This window comes from Aquarana catesbeiana, linkage group LG11 (genome assembly GCF_042186555.1).
Source record: "Aquarana catesbeiana isolate 2022-GZ linkage group LG11, ASM4218655v1, whole genome shotgun sequence".
In the NCBI taxonomy this organism is placed as follows: domain Eukaryota; kingdom Metazoa; phylum Chordata; class Amphibia; order Anura; family Ranidae; genus Aquarana; species Aquarana catesbeiana.
In genome coordinates this window covers 89365977-89392258 of record NC_133334.1, presented here as the reverse complement: position 1 = coordinate 89392258, position 26282 = coordinate 89365977, and the positions used below count along the sequence as shown (strand labels likewise).

The 26282-nt window shown below is 43.8% G+C and overlaps 1 protein-coding gene across 2 annotated transcripts; it reads right to left on the bottom strand.

Moving 5' to 3' along the window:
* Positions 1-26282, bottom strand: IFITM10 (interferon induced transmembrane protein 10). Of its 2 annotated transcripts, none has more exons than XM_073604725.1 (3): positions 26023-26282; positions 17959-18319; positions 1-3547 (listed from the first exon to the last, which is right to left on the bottom strand). In XM_073604725.1, the coding sequence occupies exons 2-3, from the start codon at positions 18217-18219 to the stop codon at positions 3398-3400; spliced, it is 411 nt and encodes a 136-aa protein (XP_073460826.1). In that variant the 5' UTR covers positions 18220-18319; positions 26023-26282; the 3' UTR covers positions 1-3397. The 2 variants fall into 2 exon arrangements, with proteins under 2 accessions (XP_073460826.1, XP_073460825.1); XM_073604724.1 differs by having other exon boundaries at positions 26078-26281.

The window sequence follows — 26282 nt, the reverse complement described above, 5'->3', positions numbered from 1 at the left end:
TTAGAGACATAGTATATTTATTTTTCCTCAAAATTTCAATTCAAATTTTACAAAACTCTTTTACATTTAAGGTACTGCCGCTTCAGTCTGCTGCTTAAAATCATAGCTGTTAGTTATTATTAATTGTAATCTGCTGTTACACAACACAGTCTCTATTTAACCCTTACGTTACCATGACATTGAAGACTGTATTTAACATTTTAATGCAAAGAGTAATGATGTGCAGCAACCAATCACAAATCAGCTTCTGGACATCTGGTATAATCAGACATGTGAAAGGTAACTTCTAACTGGTTGTTAAGGTTTACTACACTTTAAACATTAAAACCTGATCTGCTGACTCCAATTTTTTATTAAAAGAAAAACTATGTTTAAAACCCAGCTGAACTTTCAGTTTAAATATGTTAAACACATTTCTAGCACATCAAAACAAAAGGTTTTCTTACAGTTGATTTTCTTTAGAAAGCAGCCACAGCCTGAGTAGAAGAGCCTGCCCCCTGCCAGCAAGCCCCTGAGAAGAACCCCTGCTCCCTTTGTGACAGTAGTGGTCACTTTGTGGAAGTCTAACACACTCCCTGCTGATTATAGAGGTCTAGTTCTGACTCAGCAGAGAGACCACTCACACCACACACCACACAGAGAGAAATGGTCTGTCTCTACAGCATGCTGGCAGGGGACAGGCTTTTCTACTCAGACTCTGGCTGCTTTCTAAATAAAATACACTGTAATGCCCTGTACACACGATCGGACATTGATCGGACATTCCGACAACAAAATCCATGGATTTTTTCCGACGGATGTTGGCTCGAACTTGTCTTGCTTACACACGGTCACACAAAGTTGTCGGAATTTCGAATTACAACATGTACGACAAGCCGAGAAAAATGAAGTTCAATAGGCAGTGTGGCTCTTCTGCTTGATTCCGAGTATGCGTGGCACTTTGTACATCGGAATTGTGTACACGCGATCGGAATTTGCGCAAACGGATTTTGTTGTCGGAAAATTTGAGAACCAGATCTCAAATTTTGTGCAACGGAAATTCCGATGGAAACTGTCCGATAGAGCCTACACACGGTCGGAATTTCTGACAACAAGCTCCAATCGCACATTTTACGTCGGAAATTCCGACCGTGTGTACGCAGCATAAGACATTAATTTAAATGTAATATTCAGTTGAGCTTTAATTAATAGGGTTTTCCTTTTACCATTATTTTTACATAACACTTTACTATAATACGCATCATTTACAACATCTTCTAATAAATATCAGAACATTACGTTCTTGTTTATGGCTTGTGTGTCTTCTACAGTCACTTGATCTGATAATGTATTATTGTTGTGAAGCTTATAAAAAGTGTAGCAAAGAAGAATGGTGCGATTGAATGCTTTCATTTAACTTCTATTATATATATAGCTGGCATCTGATTGGTTGCTGCATCTCAGTTTATAAAGATGCCACAGTGTAGGTCACAAAGAACACTAATATACTACAGAATTTTACACATTATATCCCACCCACAAAACAATACTTGCTGTCCAGTTTTCATATGGATTAACCTAATAATAGTAATATAGAATGAATACGTGGATAAAGTTTAAAGCGGAGTTCCACCCAAAAGTGGAACTTCCACTCATTTGTCCCCTCTCCCCCTCCGGTGCCACAGTTGGCACCTTTCGGGGGGGGGGGGGGATGACAGGGTGCCTGTCTTTGACAGGTATCCTGTTCCCACTTCCGAGAGCCCGGGCCGCGGCCCGTGACATCACCGCAGGGCTCCCTCCTCCTCTCCCTGTCGCCGGGCCAGTAGGAGAGAGGAGCGGGGCCTCACACATGCGCAGTAGGGTTCCCGGCGTGAAGCAGTAAGGCTACACTGCCGGGTACCCTTACCCGCAATAGCGGCGCCAGCACCCAACAGCTTATGGAAACATCAGCTGCGGTGCCGACATCGCTGGACTCCAGGACAGGTAAGTGTCCTATTGTTAAAAGCCAGCAGCTGCAGTATGTGTAGCTGCTAGCTTTGAACTTTTTTTTTTGGGCGGAACACCGCTTTAACCTTCACATGTAATGTTCAGTGAGGTCATTGTTAAACAAGCTGTCACCTTTTGCAAAGTCAATTCAACTTGAAATGAGATGTGCGATGAAACTCTAATCCTTTGATCATAAATGACCTGTGTCAGGGTATCAGATGGGTTTACATCACTAAAGTATTTGGCCAGCCTTTCTCAACCTACTTAACATATAGGATCAATGGAATTAATTTTAAGGTCTCAGGGAACCCTTGTTAAAACCACTTTATTGGGGTCAGTAGGAAACATTACCCCTACACGTGGTAGGCAGTGGAAAGCATGCTACCCATACAGTGTCATTCAGAATTCTACCTTTACAGACAGACGATCATTGGTGTCCTACAGCTGGCTCTGCCAAATGGAGTTGGCCCCAGAACTATGCAGACATCATCAAACGGGAGGTCAATCAGCCCCAGCTCAAGGAATCTCTAGCAAACTCTGAAGGAACTCCTAGGTTCCATGGGACCCTGGTTGAGAATGGCTGGTTTAGGCAATCAACCCTCTGGTGTTACAGGTCCTGTCCCTTTTGCTTGGCTCATAACCTTTTAACAAAAAAACAAAATTCTTCCTTTGCAGGTCCACCAAAGGGTACAAAAGCGAGGCACTTTCTAAAGAAGCTCATGTGAATATACCCATTAAACGTTTTCCTTTAGTGATAGTATGTGTGAAGGTAGAATCTACATTTTATTCAGGCCTTTCTGAGATCCAGGCCTGTGGTGCTTCAGCAGGTAATGATCTAAGGATTTTCATTCTCATATGTTTTGGTAAATTATTTAATGATTATTATGTCACATATTATTTGATAGATAAATGTAAAATATGAACCCAAAGGGCTCTGACAAGAGGTTTTACTATGGTAATACGATAACCTACTCAGATCACGTTTTGCCCCTCTCCATCATAGACACACTCTTGTAGAAAACATTAGTCCTTTATTGGAGGGGATATGATCAGTTGCCACAGAGATGCTCTAAATTCACACACTGGGCTGTTTTTAAAGAGGCACGTGAGTGGAGGAGCGTAGACCAGTCCAGCCTCCCATTAGGACGTTCCTCCCCCTGTGGTTCAAAGAGAATTAACTTGTTTGCAAGTAATTTTTTGCATATTAGCTGCCATCAGCCAACTGGAGGCTACCTTATGGCGAGGTTCTGATGACATCACAGTGAGATCCGGAGAATTATGGGTGGATGTTTTAAAGAATAAGGGGAGGTTACTGAGGCTTACCGCTATGTCTAACTACACTGCACAGAGCTGACTGTTACAGTATAGGATAAAGAGCTTTCTCTTGCTCTAAAGAGAATATTACTCACAGTCTATACAGACAATTATTGTTCTAGTAGTCAGGAGCTGGGGAACGCAGATACAAAAGCACAATAATGATAGTGAGAGTTGCAAGTGCTGAGCTGGTTATATTAAAGAGTCGCGCTGTCTTAGCATCTTCTACAGCTCCACTGAGGTCGTTCAACAGTTTCTTGTCTCTGACCTGCAGGATGCAAAAAAAAAAAATAAGTTAGCAGCATATAATGTTGCATCTAGTATGAGCACATTTTTGCTTTTAAAGGCTAAGTTCACCTTAAAAAAAATAATAATTTATGCAGGTTTTTGCAGGTAAAAAAATATGCATGTATTATTTTTTTTCACAGGAGCTTGCAGAACATTACACCAGCAATCAGTGGATCACAGAAGCAACATCATGCTCCTGCAAACTCTCCCTCTAACTTTATGTCCGTAACTCTGTGTTGACCTTCAGTTACAAAGCTGAAGGAATACTGAATGGAATATGAGGGCGCTCATCAGCACCCAGCGATCTCCATTGTGCTCTACAAGCCATCTGCCACAGTGGCAGACAGGACTCGTAGTTTGCTCATTCAGAGAGCTCTGTGAATGAATGACGTGACTGTGTGAGCAGAGCCCCACACAACCACACCAATTTTAAAATGTAACAGCTGATGTGGGGAGAGGATCCCCTGCTCACTGTCATAGCACAGGAGGGTGAGGGGGGCGAGGGTGGGGTGCTTAATAGTAACATATTACATGTTATATCCTTAATATGGTCTTAGATGTGATGGCTGCATTAGTTTACTTTTTAGGTTTTGTTTTGTAGTACCCTCCTAGTTAGGTGCTACTATAGGTAGGCAAATGTAGTTATTTTTGAGCTCTGCTGTAGCCAGTGGAGCTGATTTGATTATTTTGGTCTGTTCTGGGCTCTGCAGCTGCAGGCTTGCCTGTCTCCCTCTGTCTTTCTAGAAATCTTTGGAATATAGTGGGTGGAGAGGGTAGAGACTGGGCTGACCTGGTATACGGCTTCAGCCAATCCCTGGTCAGGAGAATGAATGCAGGGGGCTGAGAGGTGTATATAGGATGTGGAACATAGAGCAACAGGGGCCTTTGCGTACTGGAGAGTGACCCGGTCTGGAAGTGCTGTTAAATCTTCCAGGGCTCTGGGAAGTTGCATGGAGTTCTGGATGATTCTAGCTTACCAAGGAGCTGAAGGGCCACCCCCAAGTCACAGGAACAACCAAGCAACATCCATAGAGGATCTTTTCAGGAGGCTCATGGGGCAGTTAACTGACTGTTGCCAGTGTGCCCCTTTTTGCTAGAGGGGCTGTTCCAGACCTGCTGGCCAGGGTTGTGCCATGGTGGAATCCCCCTGTGCTGATTTTTTTATTTTCTTTTATAGTAGAGCTTTTTCTACCACAGTTACCTGTTTGCCAATCCTCCTTCAAGTTTGTTAGTTCTGGGTATCCCAAGGCTTTTCCCAACCCCTATCCCAGTTCTACAAAACAAAAATAAAAAAACACAAAAAAGACACTATCTGCCTTCTCACTGTGAGAAGGACTGAGTGAAACTTTGTGCACCTGGCATAAAATACCCGGTGACAGGCTGTTTGGGTTAAACAACATGACCAGTATAGAGTCTGGGTTGCATGTGGGGGCTCGTCAGTAGGTTCCCTGAACGCAAGTGGCCATTACTATTAGCAGCCAGAAAAGCCACAGCCAGTAACATTGTGCATGCTTTGTAAGAGGAGTTCACTTTTAACAACTAACTGAATATGGAAGTGCTCATACTGTGCAAAGTTAAGTGAATGTGGAAACTTTTATGCCACCTGGGTTAAACAGCGGGACCAGTATAGAGTCTGCACTACACTTTATTTACCTAGTGATCTGGCCAGTAAGTCTGTTGTTTTTCAAAAGAACAAGCTCTGTTGCAGATGTAGCAGTGGATGAGACAAACCACTTACTGCTGACAGGGGTGCTTACAATGATCTCATTTATTTACTTATTTAAAACCTTTATTCCAAAAGGAAAACAGTTGATGTAACTGCTTAAAAAGTGTGAGCTGGAGTTTGTCTTCATTGTGTTAGTATATCTAAATCTGCTAGTCCATCTAACGCTGCCCTCCACTCAGACTGACAATGCTGCTGTCTAAAGATGTCCCTGTGCTCCTTCATCCAGAGTTCTCTGCACAGGCGACTTAAGGTAAATGCCTGAGTGAAGCCACACCCAAAATCACATGTGCTAAGAGAACAGCTAATGCCCATATGAATACACATCCCAATATTTAAATAAAAAACATTACATAGAATGTAATACAATAAACAAGAAAATGAAAGAAAAAGACAAAAACAAAAAACAAACAGAAAGAAAAATTGATTGAACCAATGACCCCACACCTAAATACAATATAAAAATAAAACTGAAAAATTGTGGTAGGTAAAAACACTAAAGGAAAGACAACTGGCAATATACACTAATGCTCATGGTCATGAGCATGTGTATATTATATGTATTAAACCGGAATGAAGATGTGTGGGTGTCTGTCTCAGTGCATAGATTGATAAGCACCAGCTAATATATCAAAAATTTTGCATAATGCATAAAAAAGCCCATCCTCCATAACTTCACATTCCTGAAACACAAATCAAAACACGACTACACCCTGCTACATATTATAATATAAGCTGTGATAATAATCAAAGCAGAATGTCGTGTCCAAAAAATGTATATACAGTGGGGACGGAAAGTATTCAGACCGCCTTAAATTTTTTACTCTTTGTTATATTGCAGCCATTTGCTAAAATCATTTAAGTTCATTTTTTTCCTCATTAATGTACACACAGCACCCCATATTGATAGAAAAACACAGAATTGTTGACATTTTTGCAGATTTATTAAAAAAGAAAAACTTAAATATCACATGGTCCTAAGTATTCAGACCCTTTGCTCAGTATTTAGTAGAAGCACCTTTTTGATCTAATACAGCCATGAGTTTTTTTGGGAAAGATGCAACAAGTTTTTCACACCTGGATTTGGGGATCCTCCGCCATTCCTCCTTGCAGATCCTCTCCAGTTCTGTCAGGTTGGATGGTAAACGTTGGTGGACAGCCATTTTTAGGTCTCTCCAGAGATGCTCAATTGAGTTTAAGTCAGGGCTCTGGCTGGGCCATTCAAGAACAGTCACGGAGTTGTTGTGAAGCCACTCCTTCATTATTTTAGCTGTGTGCTTAGGGTCATTGTCTTGTTGGAAGGTAAATCTTCGGCCCAGTCCTGAGCACTCTGCAGAAGGTTTTCATCCAGGATATCCCTGTACTTGGCCCCATTCATCTCTCCCTCGATTGCAAGCAGTCGTCCTGTCCCTGCAGCTGAAAAACACCCCCACAGCATGATGCTGCCACCACCATGCTTCACTGTTGGGACTGTATTGGACAGGTGATGAGCAGTGCCTGGTTTTCTCCACACATACCGCTTAGAATTAAGGCCAAAAAGTTATATCTTGGTCTCATCAGACCAGAGAATCTTATTTCTCACCATCTTGGAGTCCTTCAGGTGTTTTTTAGAAACTCCATGCGGGCTTTCATGTGTCTTGCACTGAGGAGAGGCTTCCAGCGGGCCAATATGCCAAAATGTCCTGACTGGTGGAGGGCTGCAGTGATGGTTGACTTTCTACAACTTTCTCCCATCTCCCGACTGCATCTCTGGAGCTCAACCACAGTGATCTTTGGATTCTTCTTTACCTCTCTCACCAAGGCTCTTCTCCCCCGATAGCTCAGTTTGGCCGGATGGCCAGCTCTAGGAAGGTTTCTGGTCGTCCCAAATGTCCTCCATTTAAGGATTATGGAGGCCACTGTGCTCTTAGGAACCTTAAGTGCAGCAGAATTTTTTTCGTAACCTTGGCCAGATCTGTGCCTTGCCACAATTCTGTCTCTGAGCTCTTCAGGCAGTTCCTTTGACCTCATGATTCTCATTTGCTCTGACATGCACTGTGAGCTGTAAGGTCTTATATAGACAGGTGTGTGGCTTTCCTAATCAAGTCCAATCAGTATAATCAAACACAGCTGGACTCAAATGAAGGTGTAGAACCATCTCAAGGATGATCAGAAGAAATGGACAGCACCTGAGTTAAATATATGAGTGTCACACTTAGGCTCGGTTCACACAGGGGCGGCATGACTTGCAGGTCGCCTCAGCGAGGCGACCTGCAAACGACTGCCGGGGCGACTTGCGAGACGACTTCTGCATAGAAGTCTATGCAAGTCGCCCCAAGTCGCCCCCAAAGTAATACAGGAACCTTTTTCTAAGTCGGAGCGACTTGCGTCGCTCCGATTAGAACGGTTCCATAGCACAGAACGGGAGGCGACTTGTCAGGCGACTAGGTCGCCTGACAAGTCGCCCCAGTGTGAACCGAGCCTTAGGACGATATAATGTGAATACTTAGGACGTGAATACTATGAGTGAATACTTAGGACGATATGATATTTCAGTATTTCTTTTTTAGTAAATCTGCAAAAATGTCAACAATTCTGTGTTTTTCTGTCAATATGGGGTGCTGTGTGTACATTAATGAGGTAAAAAAATGAACTTAAATGATTTTAGCAAATGGCTGCAATATAACAAAGAGTGGAAAATTTAAGGGTGTCTGAATACTTTCCGTCCCCACTGTATATGACTGTGGACAGTGACAGTGTATCCCTTCCAACTGCTAAAAATAGCTAGTGAAATTTGTGGCAGAAAACTAACAACATCATCATGGGGAAGGCGGACGCAAAAAAAAAAAAGTATATATATGTGTCAAATCCTAGCAACCAGATATCTGAAGCGAGAAAAAGCACGCTTGTCCATGTCCTGCATCCAAGGGAATGCGGCATAAACAACGGTGAGTATATATAACGTAATAACTATATCTCTCTTGCATATTGAAGTAGCCCTAAATTGACCTTTTGTCAGCGGCATCAGCCCAAGGAAAGACTGTAGAATAAAGAGTTCCGGCCACCGCCCAGCAAAACAGGTGGTAAAAAATCCATGTCGCCACGCAATGGCCAAAAAAACCCTTCACTCCCACGAGAGGGAAAGAGTAAGGGTCCTTTCACACTGGGGCGGTTTGCAGGCGCTACTGCGCTAATAATAGCGCCTGCAAACCGACCCGAAACAGCCGCTGCTTTAATTCCAGTGTGAAAGTCCCGAGGGCTTTCACACTGGAGCGATACGCTGGCAGGACGGTAAAAAAAAGTCCTGCCAGCAGCATCTTCGGAGCGGTGAAGGAGCGGAGTGTATACCGCTCCTGCCCATTGAAATCAATGGGACGGCGCGGCTATACCGCCGGCAAAGCGCCTCTGCAGAGGCGCTTTGCGGTGGTTTTAACCCTTTCTTGGCCGCTAGCAGGGGGGTAAAACCGCCCCGCTAGTGGCCGCATACCGACGGTAAAGCGCCGATTACAATAGCGGCGCTTTACCGCTGACACCGCCGCCCCAGTGTGAAAGGGCTCTAAAGACAAACTTAATCATGGAAGTGTGTAATGTCCAATTCAAAGTTTACCCCAAATGGTATGCGTGTTATAAACTGAAAAATCCCAAAAACCTCCCTTTTGCAGAGGAGTTTAGATATCACCTCCTTTCTTAGGTGTTTGGATCTTTTCTATGACCTGTACCCCTATTTCTGAATTGTTACCATTATGATATTGATTGAAGTGTCGAGCAACATTACTAGACAGATTTTTCTCGATGCTGTAGAGATGTTCCTGGAATCTGTCTCTTAAGCCCCATACACACTATCAGATTTTCTGCAGATTTTTGTCTTCAGATTTACCAAAACCATGTAGTGCAAGGGCCTGCCTGATTGCATACAAATTGAAACTCTTGAGGTTTAACCTCATATTATATGGTTTTGGTAAATCTGAAGACAAAAATCTGCAGAAAATCTAATAGTGTGTATGGGGCTTAAGTCGCCTGGTGGTGAGACCTATATATTGTACATTGCAAAGTCTGCATGTAACAACATATACCACATATCGGGTGTTACATTTGTGAAAGGATTTTAACCTATGCTCTTTGTCATTAGAGAATGAACGTACTACATCACCTTTAATGATGTGTTTTCAGCAGGAGCAATCAGCCGCCCCATATTCATAGCTGCCTTTAAAATGCAGCCAAGTGGTAGATCTAATAATGGTGGGATCAAAAAAGCTTGATGACAAAGAATTGCCCAGATCCTCAAAGAGGATAGGTAAATATCTGTGCATGAGTCTCTTGATGTCATCAAACTCCTCACTGAAGGGCGTGCTGAGAGTGGGTCTCTTTTTATTGAAATGCCTTTTCTTTTTGTCACTATCGCACTGACCAGTTCGTTTCAAGAGATCCTATTTTTAAAATTGGCAATAGACAAAGCCCTATACAGCATATATCTTGGGTATCCCCTCTGTACAAAACAAGAATTACAGGACCCGCACCTCCTTATCATAGGTATGTTGATCACTACATATTCTGCAGACTCTTAAAAATTGACCAACGGGATACCCTGATAGTATGCTGAGGATGACCCGATTGGGCCATCAACAAGGTGTTGCCAAATAAAGGCTTCCTATATAGACTGGTATGAATGTCCGCTCCAACACCACACAAGTGAACATCTAGAAAATCTAGAAAAATTATTTTCTGTTACACTGGCCCATGAACTGGAAGTTCATGTCATTCTGATTTAAAGCGGGACTCCGGCCAGCGAAAATTTTTTCTTAAAGTCAGCAGCTACAAAAATAAATAAGTAGACTTACCTGTCCCGGGTGCCCGTGATGTCGGTTGCCCAAGGCCGACCTGTCCCTCGGCTCTTGGGTCCCGCACCGCCATCCTAAGTAAGGGAAACAGGCTGTGGAGCCTTGCGGCTTCACTGCCAGTTTCCTACTGCGCACACGCGAGCGGCGCGGCTCTCTGTGAATGGCCCCGTGGTTTTCTGGGCACACACACAGTTCCCAGCAGGCAACAGGGCCGCTCACCGAGGAACAGGACACGCCGCGGAATAGGAAGAGGCAGATTAGGAAGACTGCCTAGCAACAAGGGTTCAGGTAAGTTTAAAAAAAAATTTTTTTCAAATGTTTTTTTTTTATTTTTTTAAAGATTTTTAGTGCATTTTTTTTTTTTTTTCAGGGTGGCCCTCCACTTTAAATATACCAACAAATTATCAAGGGAGCCAAGACCAATATTCATGATGAAAATTAGATCATCAAAATAGCGATAGAACATTCTAATCAAAGATCTAAAGAGATTGTTGGCTCCATATATGTTACATAGTTACATAGTAGGCGAAGTTGAAAAAGTCTATCAAGTTCAACCTATGTGTGATTATGTGTCAGTATTACAAATGATGTGATGGCGCTCCCACCATCCCATATATAGATTTGCAAGCGAGGTCGAAAATTTGGCTCCCATAGCTGCTCCGCATTTTTGGAGAAACCATTCTCTATTGAAAACAAAAACAATTGTGTGTTAATAGATATTGAAGCACATCCAAAACAAACAATCTGTATTCCACACTGAGGTTGGAATCACGTTCCAAGTAAAGACCAACCGCCTCCAATGCTCAGTCATGGGGGATAGAAGAATAAAGGCTGGAAACATCGCAGGTAATCCAATGTACAATATATAGGGCGTACCACCAGGCGACAGATTCCAGGAACATCTCTACTGCATCGAGAAAATGTTGCTCAAAACTTCAATCAATATCACGATGGTAACAGTTCAGCAATAGGAGTACAGGTCATAGAAAATATCCAAACACCTAAGAGAGGGGGTGACATCTTTAAACTCCTCTGTAAAAGGGAGTTTTTTTGGATATTTTAGTTTATAACACGCATAACATTTGGGTTAAACTTTGACTGGGACATTACACACTTCCATGATTAAGTTTGTCTTTACTCTTTGCCTCTCGTGGGAGTGAAGGTTTTTTTTTTCATCGCGTGGCGACATGGATTTTTTACCACCTGTGTTGCCTTGTGGTGGCCGGAACTCTTTATTCTATAGTCTTTCCTTGGGCTGATCCCGCTTACAAAGGTCAATTTAGGGCTACTCCAATATGCGAGAGAGATATAGTTATTACGTTTTATATATATGCACTGTTGTTTATGCCGCATTCCCTTGGATGCGGGACATGGACAACAGTGCTTTTTCTCGCTTCAGATATCTGGTTGCTCTGATTTGCCACATATACTGTATATATTTTTTGCATCCAGCCTTTGATGAGCGATCCACTTTTTAAGATTGAACTCCCAGGCATGCAGCCAAATACACATACACATACTGTATATGAACACATTTGCCACCTTTTGGGGGGGGAGCGGGTACTTGGTTTGATAGGTACCCAATCATACTTCCGGCGAAGTGAGCTGGAAGTTCGGCCCCTCCTACTCACCCCACCCCCCCCCAGCAGCCAGGCCATTGAGAAAGCACAGTGAAATTGACACATGCGCAGTAGGAAACCAGCTGTGAAGCCATTCACTGCTGGTTTCCCTTAGCCAAGATGGCGACGGCAGCACCCGAGAGCCATTTCAAGATTTGGCTCGGGTAAGGACACCGCTGGATGCCTGGACAGGTGCCCTAATAGTAAAAGTCAACCGCCCATTTAATTTTTAAAGCAGTTGTTTAAGCAGAATATAAAAACATACTCAGAAAAAAATGCCAAAGATATTTGTGTTTTACTAGTTAGATCCTTTTTACGCATTCCTGCACATTCTCAGTTGCTGAGATCAAATCTCATCTGTTGTTCAGCAGCTGATGCTACATTGTTACACTGAGGTTCATTTACTAAAACTGGAGAGTGAAAAATCTGGTGCAGCTGTGCATGGTAGCCAATCCACTTCTAACATCAGCTTGTTCAATCAAGCTTTAACAAAAAAAACCTGGAAGCTGATTGGTTTCTCTGCAGAGCTGCACCAGATTTTCCACTCTCCAGTTTCAGTAAATCAAACAAAGACAGTTGAAAGACAAGGCATTTTGCCTTGTGTGGGACGGCACTGGAATATGAATGTGATGTTCTGGTAGAGCAGCAGTTCTCAATTTAGGGCTAAAAACATGTAACAGTGGGGCCATGACGTGTTGAGAAGGCCAAAGTGAGTTATACTGCCAATAGTGTCTTACTGATCAATATACTGTATGGTGAATGCTGCTGACATTTACAGTATGTTATATGGCAAGAACTGCTCATCAAACTACAAAGACATATAGAAGCCCAAGCAAGTTTTAAATAGAACAAATATTATGCACTACTTTTCAAAAATGCACTGCACCAAAATATGATGCAGGCAAACGCACACCCACAGGAGATTGTACACATAGTGTGTTTTGAATGCGGTATAGGAAATATGCACAGAACGCAGGTTTCCCACACCACATTCTGGTATGAATGAGCCCTAACTCAGCCCTCAAAATTTCCACTCGCCTGCTAGCATTTGGTGAGTGGAAATTAGTTGAGGGCGAGTATGGAGCAGGGGCGGACTGGGCCGACAGATTCCTGGTTGAAAGCTTATGGCAGAAGTGGTGTGACCTTTTTTACAGGGCATCTGATGCCCTGTAAAAAAAAGGCTGCACCTCTTCCGCCAGAAGCGATCAGCCAGGAAACTGTCAGGAGGAGAGCCGGCCGGATCACCCAGAGAGGGGATATTCTGCTGTGACACAACTTGTATATAAAACGTCAGCCGCTGTCAAACAAAGTCCCGCCTCCTGGACCAGCTCTTATAATGCATTGATGGGCACTGATGAGGCTACACTTATGGGCACTCATAGGCTGCATTGATGGGCACTGATGAGGCTGCACTTATGGGCACTGATAGGCTGCATTTATGGGCACTGATGAGGCTTCACTGATGAGGCTGCATTTATGGGCACTGATGAGGCTGTACTAATGGCCACTGATGAGGTGGCAATGATTGGCTGCACTGATAAGGCAGGCAGCACTGATATGCTGCACTGATGGCCACTGATGAGGCTGCACTGATGGCCACTAATGAGGCGGCACTGATGGCCACTGATGAGGCGGCAATGATGTGCACTGATATGCTGCACTGATGAGGCAGCACTGATAAGCTGCACTGATAAGCTGCAGTGATGGGCACTGATAAGCTACACTGATGGGGCTTCACTGATGGGCACTGATATGCTTTATGTTAATATTGTTAAAGTTGTTGTTGCTAATATTTATTTTTGTAACTTTTTGTAAATTCTGCATAAAACATTTAACAGTGTTATTTCATGAGATAATTTAAGAGGGTGTGTTTAGGGGAGGGATTAGGGGCGGGGCAGGGTAGGGTTTGGGTGGGGTAACTGGTGGCGAGTAACTCTTAAGGTCTGGCTAGTAGCTCAGGACTTGAAATTTTAAATTAACTGATGTGATATTGACTATAAAATAGGAACACTGTGAAATCCTGTCTACCCCCGTGATGTCACCCATAACATAACAATACTGTAACAAATAAAAACAGCCAATATAGCATTCAAGAACCCTTCTGGGTTCTTGAGGGGTGTCTTGACAAAATGCCTAAAAAATGCCCCAATTTGCCCAAAATGTGTCAACAAGTCAGGATTAAACTTGACTTTTTGTAACACAAAGCCACAGGTCTTTATTGTGCAGCATTACAACCCTTGGCACCATGCAGGTTAGCAGCAGGCATTTTTGAAATTGTCCATAATTTTAAAGAGTGCCTTCAAAAAAGTTGAGAAACACTGCTCTACACCATGATTCAAATCAGAAAGACACTCACCCTGTGGTTAACCTCTGTATTACAAGAAGGTCTATACATTTTGGGGAGTATACTAGGGCAATGATGACTCTGTGATGATAACCTTTGCTGTTCAGTCCAGATTGGATCAAATTGCACTGAAGTATTTAAATCAGGAGAATTCATACTGTAGTATAGTTTATCAAAAGGCTAAATTTAAACACATATCTGATTTGGTCCTACGCATTTCCTCATCTTAGACTGCAACAGACCCAACCGGGACAGGGACTTTTGGAGGGGACTATGGGATAAGCCTTCTACCCACTGTTTATGGCCCATGGAAGAGACCAAGGATTTTGTCTGCATCTCCCAGTCAGAGCATGGGAAATAGCCAAGGCCGGAAACCCTTTCACTGGGCAGGAGTATGTACCAGGATTATGCGGTCAGGAAATCCCCAGAACAGTGGTGTGCCTGCGGGAACATTGTATCAGACAGATTTTGCAAATGCATCTTCACCAACCGGGGATACAGTACTCTTCTTGGGCATATTTCTTAGCTTGTCCGGCTGCTCCCCGAAAGCTGCTTAATGCAGCATTTGCCCATTTTACAGTAGTATAGTAGACTGCACTTGAGGATGTCACATTTGAACACTTTGGGATTATAAGTTCCTGTTTGCACTCAAGCTAGTGCCGTCTAGTTCTTGGCTGCAATTCTCAGCTATAATACCTTATTCCAGGAGGAAGCACTGTTTGGCGGAGGCACTCAGGCGGTCTGTCACATTTGGTGGCAGCGGCAGGATGCTTACTGCAGTCTGGGACATCCAAACCACCACCGGGATCCTAGACCTGGTTAGCAGAAGAGGAGAGGTACATACCAGCCGCCATGGAAAAGGAATTTGGAAGGAGGCCGCGAGAGATGCAAAGGGGCACAGGGGACCAGTGCTGGGATGGTATGATTCCATCCGCTGGCAAATCTAGAGGGAAGCGCTAGACTGTGAGCACTGCCACCAGGGAAAAATTCTCCCCTCCACCCAATGAAAGGGTGGAGGGTAGTAGTACAAAGTGAGGATGCTGTTATTGGGGGAACAACTGCACAAGGAGTGGACAGCTGAGTTACGCAGGCTGGTCCAGGCAGAGATACGGCTGGATGAGAGCTACAGAGCCCTCTGCTGGTATGTAGCCCAAGGCTTTGGCTACGGTGGCCTGGATCTGTTGTATGGGAGGCTGTCAGAGGACCCTGACTTTGGGAGTGATTTGGAATGGTATTTGGAAGAAATCCTGGATTACAGAGACTGGAAGCTGAACATCTCGGAAGTGCTCTGGGTACAGGAAGATTTGGAGGTTCTAGCTGTTCAGGAATGGGAGCTGGAGATCGCCTACAGATGGATGCTAGACTCTGCTCAGCATCTAGACTGGGCTCCCATTGCATGGGACTATCGGGAAGTGTCAGCCCTGAAATCCTGGCTGAAGTGTTGGCAATGGGTAATAGTGTGCTTTGCCCACCTCCACTTGCAGTTGTGAAAGTGGAGCTCTTATGGCGGATGCAGCAAGTGTTGACTCACCTTGACGAACCTGTTCTTGCACAGGACAAGCTTGGATGCAGGAATGCATCCGTCCAGCAGCTAGATAATGGTACAAGAGATGGAGCAACCGGATCATCTCCCCAGCAGCAGATCCACAGTCTGGGAGCGGAAGAAGCCATCCTCCATCCCCAACAGTTAGCCAGAGCGGATCATGTGGGGTCCCCAGCAGAAAAGCTGGCATCAGGCAGCTGGCCCCTCTCCCCAGAGACAAGCTGCTGTAGTGAAGCCCCTACTCCCAGCTGAAGCTCTGGCAATAGGGCAGAGCACTGGCCTCTGTCTAGCACCTAAAGTACCTCCACGGCACCAGGGAGTTGGGGCAGTTGATCCCTCTCCTCAGCAGCAGACCCAGCCCTGAAAAGGTAAAGAACTCTCAGCTCAAGAGCTGGCAGCTGGTCAGAGGGTCCACGACCTCTGCCCCACAACTACTGACAACTCTTCCATGCAGCCAAGAATGGAGATCATGTGGACTGACTATGTGTGTTCACTCTGCCCGACTAACACAGGTCCAGACCAGTTGGAGGTCTGAAACCTGGTTAGTATACCTTTGAGGGGGAGAAATGTGATAAACCCAACCAGGACAGGGACTTTTATGAGCTATTCATCTTCTATCCACTGATTATGGCCCATGTAGAAGACCGGGGATTTTGTCTTCTTCTCCCATCAGAGCATGGGAAAGAGCCAGGCCCAGAAACCCTTTGACTGGCCGGGAGTATCTACTGGGATTATGCAGGAAGAAAGTACCTAGAACAGTGTGTGTCTGTGGGAATATTGTATCGGACAGATCGCACAGATTCACCTCCCGGGGATACGCAACTCTTCTTGGGCATATTTCTTATCTTGCCCCGCTGCTCCTCAAGAACTGCATAATGCAGCATTTGCCCATTTCGCTCCGGCAATATAACAGACTGGCAATATAACAGACTGCACTTCAAGATTTCACATTTGAACATGTTGAGATTATAAGTTCCTATTTGCACCTAAGCTAGTGTCGTCTAGTTCTTGGGTGCAATTCTCAGCTATAATACCTTATTCCTGAAGGAAGCACTGTTTGGCGGAGGCACACAAGCGGTCCGTTACAGAGACTTTTTCAGAGAGCTGTTCCATGAAGAAGTCTTAGTTGATTAAATGTGTTGGGCAGGGTCAGTTACATCTTCCGATTTCAGAAGAGAGAGCAGAGTGGACACAGTGCCCCAGGGAGAGACGGGCACTGAGATAAGGCCTGAGTACAATAGGGCTAGATGCACTTTGCAAGTGTAAGTGCAATCATTTTTTTATAACTATACTTTGCTCTATATTCTGATTTATGTAACATATATGATCTGTGAAATTTGATTCAAGCTGAACAGTTGAGATTACCATGACTGATTCATCATTACCATCTGATGCTCTTCTTTGTAATAGTGGTCCTTCAGAGGGTGAGTGTCTTTCTGATTTGAGATTTAAAGGGGAGATAAAATAGTTGCTTAAGTTGAGAAGCACAACACAGTAGTGTATGAAAAAAGTGTAAAAAAAATTGCTTATGTAGAAGCTCTATAGTTAGGAGAGAGAGAGAGAGGAGATTATTAGTTACTGTTCGAAAGTTCAGAAATAATATTGATTATATCGTTTAAACTGTTATGTTGATATTAGGGCTTCTATATACTCCCTAATCATTTTCGACATATTAATATTCATTGTCAGATAAAAATCACAAGTCAAATTGTATTACCCCATCAAAGTCCATTTAAAGTCATTGATTTCTGTTTGATTATTAAACAAAAAGAAGTTTAGAGTCAGATTTAAACAGATTTTAGTTTCTTAGCATTTAAGGTGATCTTGTGCTACCCTTCAGAGGGCAGAACAAAAAATTCACTTGCTTTCCCTTCCCCCCTTTTTGTTCGGTTTCGCTGCTGCTATGTTGGCTGCAGGTTGAGAGAAATTCCCAGTAGCTCTGAGTATAGGACAGCATGTGACTTAATTTCTGGCTCCTTTTCCTCGCTCCTGGTGGAACTGAGTGAGGGAGAGCAAAGGCTGAGTATGTGATGGTGCAGAGGTGAGAATAATTGAACCTATTGCTTTGGGCAAAGCACAGATTCACTTTAACACAGTGGGCACTTTACACCATTTCCCCCCATGATTGACATGACTGTCCAATACCTTTTGCCAATTTTGGATTTAATCATTACAGGTCATTACAGGTACCTGGTGATCATTTGCAGAACAGACATTTGTGCGGCCAGCTTAACTCCAACCTGTAGATTTCCCTTCCGAAGTCTCAATATTAAACACCCAATGTGTCTGTCATTCATCTGCATCTGCAATGGGTATAGACTGAAAATGACAATAAACGTACTCACCTTCAGAGAATAGGCCAGTGCAATGAAGCCCAGGCAGCAGAAGTTCAGGTAAACAAAATTGAAGATGGACCATAAGTAATAGTCGTTCACTTCGGTGGTTTCAGGGGAAATCTCTATGACTGTAATAGGATGCCCACTTTTCACTGTGGCCACAGACACTGTGCCGGGGGCATACTTGCACTTCTTCTTTTCACGCTCCAGCGTGTGCTTACACTGTGGTGGAGGCCACGTTCCTTCAGTTTTGTAGGACTTATTATCCATATCTTTTCAAAGGAGGAGATAACTTTTTGTGTGTTAGATACTTCAAACAGGAGAGGAAACCCAACCCAAAGCCAAAGATCCACAACGAGGAGCAGAAAGGCTAGAGACAGAGAATGAAAGATAGAAAGAGGAAATAAGACAGGAAACAACTGCTCTGGACTAATTCATGTAAATGTAAAAACATATATCATTGTAATTTATTTAGTACATTTTTCCCTACTCTACTATTTATTATGGTGGTGCTAGACAAAAAGAAATGCCCAGAATTAAATGAGCAATGGCCAACTGCTTGGTGCCCCTCCTTGTTTCACCAGAGTTATAGTTTTAGTAGATGAACCGGGTGTATTCAGGTAAGATAGTACATTCTGCGTAGTAAATCTTAATGGATGGAATTTGGCTTTTCTTATCCATAAGCTAAATGTCGTCTGATACTGGATGTTTAACATTTGATTTAAAGATGGCCTCTGTTGGTCACAGTGATCATAAAAATAATGCCAACTGAACTGACTAATGTCAAGTTTTTCCCCCAGATAAAGCTGCATTAATTGCTGGAAGCAGGTCACATAGACAAACATGCTTAAACCAAAAACATTACTGGTAACAATAAAAAAATGTTAAAAAATCAAGTACTGAAAAAAGTTACATGCAGTTTTTTCCTTTCTATAAATTAATCCAGTAAAAGTCAATCACCCCTCATTTCTTGCATGTCACAGCCCTCACCTCTTCTGGAAATGTCTAAAGCCTGGTACACACGGGATGAATATCGGCTGGTTCAACAGAAACCGGCTGACATTCGGCCTATGTGTATATCAGTATGTCCTACAGAAGCCAGCGGAATGGCCGGCTTTTGTCACATGGGCATGCTGGAAAACCAGCAGCTGATCAGCATCCGATCAGCACTGACAGCCATTGGCCGGTGTGTTCTGGCAGAGGGGCGCTCCCCCTGTCAGATCACAATAGCTCAGTGGGGAGATCGCTGCACTAACATCAAATAGTTAGTACAGTACAGTGAGCTACTCCCGAGTAGTAAAAAACTTACTGTGTGTAGTGTGTACCAGGCATAACTACTGTATCTTTGCTGGCCCAGCTACTCACCTCACTTCTCTACGTAACCTTTTATGTAGCTGCTGGGGAGGAGCAAATTGAATAATAAAGAGTGTCATTTGAGTGACAGCTCTTAGTCTGCTGGGGCTGCAGACATCATACCTAAGATGGCAGGTCCAGCAGCAGTCTCTGGCCTTTTAGATGTGTACACAAGGGAGGCTGTTACATGTAAATAACATGCATAGAATGTGATAAATACACTTCTAGGAAACATTTTTGTTGAAATGAATGGTCCAATGAGAGGGCCTATTTAAATAATACAAAAGAGGTTGTTAATGTGCTAATTTGAGAAAAAACTATTTCAGCAGTTGGAATTAATAATACTGAATTACTATCCCATATCCATGGTCAAGGCCAGCTTGCCAGGATCAGTGTTTCTCAACCAGGATTTCTACAGAAGTTGACAGGGTTTCCTTTAAAAGTGACCAGTGGTGCATTCATTTCCCATCAGATAATGCCTACATAGTTCCAGTGCCAATATCATTTGAAAAAACCCACGATGTGGGACCAGTAAAGCCTAGTCTCTTCTGCCAACAATGAAATGGGATTCCCACTGACCACCAGCATAAGGTGGCACCAGGCTGATCATCACCGTAACAGGCATTTCCCACTGATCACCTCACCTCACCAATGCAATGAGTGTTTTCTCACACTGATCACCAATATAAGTAGTCACTTCTTTCACTGACCACCAATATGTGGGGGACATTTCTTCTATGACCATGAATATAAGGCGGCACGACAATAACAACACCAATATAAATAGGCTCTACATTGGCCTCTAATCTAAGAGGGCGTTTCTCCGCTGTCTACAAAATATAAGAGGGGTATATTGTTATCCATCTCCAATGCACAGAGACATTTTTACAGTGTCCACCAGGTTATCTGAATATTACACTTTTCACTCTCTGCGCTTCTTTTTTGACCATTATTTTTTATCTGCTTCCTAATTAATACTGTAAATAGCTTTGTAGTTTTCTGCTCTGTGTGTCAAACATGTTGGGTACTCCACATTGCTTCCTGAGTTATCTGTGATTTTATTTACAACTTACTAATATCCTAATCAATATTATATTGAAAAACTAATAAAATAATGACACTGTGTGTGGGTGTGTATATGTGTGTGTATATATATATATATATATATTTATATATAAAATACATACACAGTATCTCACAAAGTGAGTACACCCCTCACATTTTTGTAAATATTTTATTATATCTTTTCATGTGACAACAATGAAGAAATCCAATGCAATATTCCCAACGCACACATTCCTGTAGAAATGGCTATATTTATAATTGGGTGCTAAAGTGACCACCGGCTGGAACCGTATATGGTCATAGTGAGAAAACACATCAGGTCACATGCCTGTTGAAGGGGTCCTGCGTGGCTCCGAAAAGTCGCCTTCTGCTGTAAATATGTGATCGCTGATTAAAGTTTGGACCCATTTTTGGAGATCCTGGTGTGCTGGTGACAAGGTGCTTGGTATGTCAAAATTTCCAAATTGGGCCCAATTAGCCATTTTCCCTCCCTGGTGTCATGTGACTTGTTAGTGTTACAAGGTCTCAGGTGTGAATGGGGAGCAGGTGTGTTAAATTTGGTGTTATTGCTCTCACTCTCTCATACTGGTCACTTGAAGTTCAACATGGCACCTCATGGCAAAGAACTCTCTGAGGATCTGATAAAAAGAATTGTTGCTCTAAATAAAGATGGCCTAGGCTATAAGAAGATTGCCAGGACCCTGAAACTGAGCTGCAGCACGGTGGCCAAGACCATGCAGCAGTTTAACAGGTCAGGTTCCACTCAGAACAGCGTCATATCCAGAGGTTGTCTTTGGGAAATAGATGTATGAGTGCTGCCAGCATTGCTGCAGAGTTTGAAGGGGTGGGGGGGTCAGCCTGTCAGTGCTCAGACCATACGCTGCACACTGCATCAAACTGGTTTGCATGGCTGTTGTCCCAGAAGGAAGCCTCTTCTAAAGATGATGTACAAGAAAGCCTGCAAACAGTTTGCTGAAGACAAGCAGACTAAGGACATGGATTACTGGAACCATGTCCTGTGGCCTGATGAGACCAAAATAAACTTATTTGGTTCAGATGGTGTTAAGCGTGTGTGGTGGCAACCAGGTGAGGAGTACAAAGACAAGTGTTTCTTGCCTACAGTCAAGCATGGTGGTGGGAGTGTCATGGTCTGGGGTTGCATGAGTGCTGCTGGCACTGGGGAGCTGCAGTTCATTGAGGGAACCGTGAATGCCAACATGTACTGTGACATACTGAAGCAGAGCATCTTCCCCTCCCTTCGGAGACTGGGACCCAGGGCAGTATTCCAACATGATAACAACCCCAAACACACCTCCAAGAGGACCACTGCCTTACTAAAGATGCTGAGGGTAAAGGTGATGGACTGGCCAAGCATGTCTCCAGACCTAAACCCTATTGAGCATCTGTAGGGCATCCTCAAATGGAAGGTGGAGGAGCGCAAGGTCTCTAACATCCACCAGCTCTGTGATGTCGTCATGGAGGAGTGGAAGAGGACTCCAGTGGCAACCTGTGAAGCTCTGGTGAATTCCATGCCCAAGAGGGTTAAGGCAGTGCTGGAAAATAATGGTGGCCACACAAAATATTAACACTTTGGGCCAAATTTGGACATTTTCACTTAGGCTTGTACTCACTTTTGTTGCCAGTGGTTTAGACCTTAATGGCTGTCTGTTGAGTTATTTTGAGGGGAAATTTACACTGTTATACAAGCTGTACACTCACTACTTTACATTGTAGCAAAGTGTCATTTCTTCAGTGTTGTCACATGAAAAGATTTAATAAAATATTTACAAAAATGTGAGGGGTGTACTCGCGTTTGTGAGATACTGTATATATTTACCAGGGATTCCATGAGACCATTTAAAAGTATTAACTGATATATGGTGGGCAGTGTAAAATCATTTAAAGGTGATGGTAACTGTAAGCGCAAATACGTGAGTGCACACAATAGTTGGGATGTTACCTGGGTAGGCAATTAGTCCGTGAAAGTATATGAGGCAGTTCAGGGGTTAAACAAATATCGTGGCCAATCAATGGCGGCTGCTGTCCTCAGAGAGCTGGCTCTGTAGTAGGCAAGAAGAAGGTAGAGAAGGAAGCGCCACCCGAGTGTAGTATTAAAAACAGCTTTAATGGCACAGTATAAGGTCACACTTACAGGAAATAAAAGGCTCATCTGTGTGTTAGTGGTCCATGGTGGAGTCCTCAAATTCAGATCCGTTTTCTATGCAGAGGTGTAAGGCTACAAAGCGTTCTAGCTCGGCCTAGAGCATGTCCTGTGGCCATCAGGAAGAGGCTGGGGCCGGAGTGGAACGCATATGACGTCACGGGTTATGCGAACACTTTCGGGGGGGGCACTTCAGAGGCCAATTGAAGGTGCAGTAGCCCCGAGCGCATAGCCTATCCAGCCTCTCCTCTCTTTTGTGGAAGTCCTCTCCCAGAAGTACCCCCGGAAGTGATCGCGTGACCCGTGACGTCACGTGTGTTCCACGCCGGCCCCAGGCGCTTCCTGACGGCCACAGGACATGCTCTAGGCCGAGCTACAACGCTTTGCAGCCTTAAACCTCTGCATAGAAAATGGATCCGGATCTGAGGACTCCACCATGGACCACTAACACACAGATGAGCCTTTTATTTCCTGTAAGTGTGACCTTATACTGTGCCATTAAAGCTGTTTTTAACCCCCTTGTCGGTATTCCCCAGTGTGGCTCAGGGTTAAATTTCAGCACCATTAGCGGTAACCCCGAGCCACACTCGGGATTACATCTCAGGATCCTGGTGCAGGTTACTTACCTTGTCCCCGGGATCCTGCGATGTCCCCCTGCACTGTCTGCGGGCTCCGTCCTCTGCCTGAAGCCTCTCTGTGCCAGGCTCCGTTCCCTGCGAGCGTCGCGACGCACGGGGGGGTGGAGCTTGGCAGCAAATTAAAAAAATTTAAATCATAACACATACAGTACTGTAATCTTGCAGATTACAGTACTGTATGAAATCATTTCACTTCCCTTTTGTCCCCAGTGCTTTGGCCCATGCCCTGCATGCAGTTTTATATGATATATACTGTTCTTTCTGCCTGGAAACTTGAGATTGTCCATAGCAACCAAAAAGTGTCCCTTTACGTCAAAAGTGGCTTTAGACCAGCTAGAAAACAGCGATAGTAAATTAGAACACTTGCAGAATTGAGCGATAGGGAATCGTGGGGAAATGTATTTTATTATTATTATTATTATTATATATATATTTTTAATTATTTATTTATTATATTATAATTTATGATTTTGTGTTTCAAACTTCATCATACCCGGGATATCTACTAGACTCTTGGTGGACAGATCTAAGTGTATTATTGCTAAGAATACCGACCTACAATATAAAACGCCAAATTTCTATGCAAAATAATTGTACCGCTTTGAGATGCAAAAATCTGAAATAATCATACCGCCAGGGAGGTTAATACTACACTCAGGTGGCGCTTCCTTCTCTACATTCTTCAAGTGTAAAATCATTTAACATTTTCTAGAACAACTTTGCTGTCTTGAGGAGGTCTATTGCAAATGTTCATATCATATTATAAATGGTGAAATTATTAGGATAAAACAAAGTTCTGTTAGGTTAGGCCTGTGACAGAAATGAATGCACCAACGCACATTGCAATATGTTTAAGGAAAATTGGCATTAGAGACACATAGAGGCTACCTTTGCTAAGCCCATCTTCTGAAAATGCTAGTTTCCTGGAAGTCAAATTGATGCCTTGCTTCAATTCTCGGAGTCACTGAACTGGAACAAGTTTGCGGATAAGGACTTCTGAATTCATTTCTATATTTGTCTAGATCAGTATTGAAGTCGGTGAGTCAGGCTAACTGCTGACCAGACAGTCGTTTTCAGAAGGAGATTAGCAGCCCCTGTATTTCCTTTATTGCAGAATTTCCTAATATTTTATTCAATGGATTTAAATGGCAATGTTCAGGTCAATGCAACATAATGCAAAATAAAGAACTTTTTGACAACACACTGCAATGTAAGGCATTGGTGTGAACAGGTCCTATTAACACAGTTGGGGGCATTTATAAAAACTGGAGCAGCCAGAATGTAGAACAGCTGTGCATGGCAACCAATCAGCTTCTATCTTCAACTTCTTCGGTTAAAGCGGAGTTCCACCCAAAAGTGGAACTTCTGCTCATTTGTCTCCTCTCCCCCTCTGATGCCACAATTGGCACCTTTCGGGGGGGGGTACAGGATATCCTGTTCCCACTTCCGGGAGTCCGGCTGCCGGCCGTGACATGACCCCGGGGCTCCCTCCTCTTCTCTCCTCCTCTCCCTGTCGCCGGGCCAGTAGGAGAGAGGAGCGGGGCCTCGCGCATGCGCAGTAGGGTTCCCGGTGTGAAGCCGTAAGGCTACACTGCCGGGTTTCCTTACCCGCAATGGCGGCGGCAACACCCGACAGCTAATGGAAACATCAGCTGCGGTGCCGACATCGCTGGACTCCAGGACAGGTAAGTGTCTTATTGTTAAAAACCAGCAGCTGCAGTATGTGTAGCTGCTGGCTTTTAATTTTTTTTTTTTTTCGGGCGGAACACCGCTTTAAGCTTTGGAAATGAAAGATAGCAACTAATTGGTTGCCATGCAAAGCTGCTCCAGATTCTGTCCACTCTAGCCCCTAAATCTGTTTTCTCCTGTCAATGTACTTTCCCCATTTAAAACTGCAGCACAACGTATGTCAATGCATCCAACGTGGACAAGTCTTGATTGTGTATGTACACCTTATGTGAGACAGATGGACAAGGTTATATGAGATATACAAGGTCAAGGAGAAAGGCAGGAAGAGGTGGAACGTGGCAGACTTAGTGGTTATTAGCGGATGACACAAGACATGAATATTAATCCTTACATAAAAGCAAGTTAACAGTGCATGAAGAGATATCACATGAGTAGACCTCATAGCAAGCAGATAGAGGGAAAAAGACACCTGTTTCTGCTTCGGAACTGTTATTTGCCCATCATCATCCCCTCTGATCCTCTGCTTTTCCTTTATTATTTTTCACACCCCTGAATGCCCCCATCTCCCTGTTCTGCAGTGTGATTCTGCAGCAAACATCCATTCATTGTTTTGCTCCGGGCACTGCAGGCGAGATCAGAACTTGTCAATAAGCTGCAGGCTATTGCACTGCGCCCAACACCTTTCAGATCATTGATCCATAGCTAAGAAAGAAATCCACAGCAGTAGGCACCTAATACCATCCTACTGCATTCAACAGAGTGACAGTAGAGCACCTTCCAGCACCTCCCACTGTACTCTAGTCTGTCACTGCATCAACACATCAGAGTATAGGAGACACAAGCATAGCATCACAGCATCATAGAGCCTGCTGCATTGCATTGGCTGCTCTCAGCTATAATGACATCCCAGGCTGCCCCGTATACAACACGTCCCACACTGTGTCATGGCAATTAAAGCATTGTAAACATCAGAGTGACTCACTGTGCCAGCCGGCGTGAAGAGCCCTGCAGTTGGCGTAGAAGACTGAAGCCAAATAGGGATTGATTAATAACTCAGGATAATGAATGAAAGTCAGCACAGGACACCACCGCCTGTATTCCTGGTCTGATTTCTGCACTATCCCTGTGACCCCTGCAGAGTATTACACTGCATCCGTATCATCTTACCTGGTCCTGCAGAGCATCACCAAACAACCCTGAATGTTTCAGGCTCTCTACTCACCCCACACTGCTCTTGTTAGGACCACTCTTGTTAGGACCACTCTGAGCGCCTATCTGTGACAAGTGGGTATCCCCAGGGATGGAGTGCAGAGAAGAACAGCTGCATGACTTAAAACAAGAGACTGTCTGTATCAGACAGACTACAGAGGAGGAGGCAGAGGGAGGAGGAGAAGAGGGTGTCCAAAGATGCTGGATTGAGAGGAAGA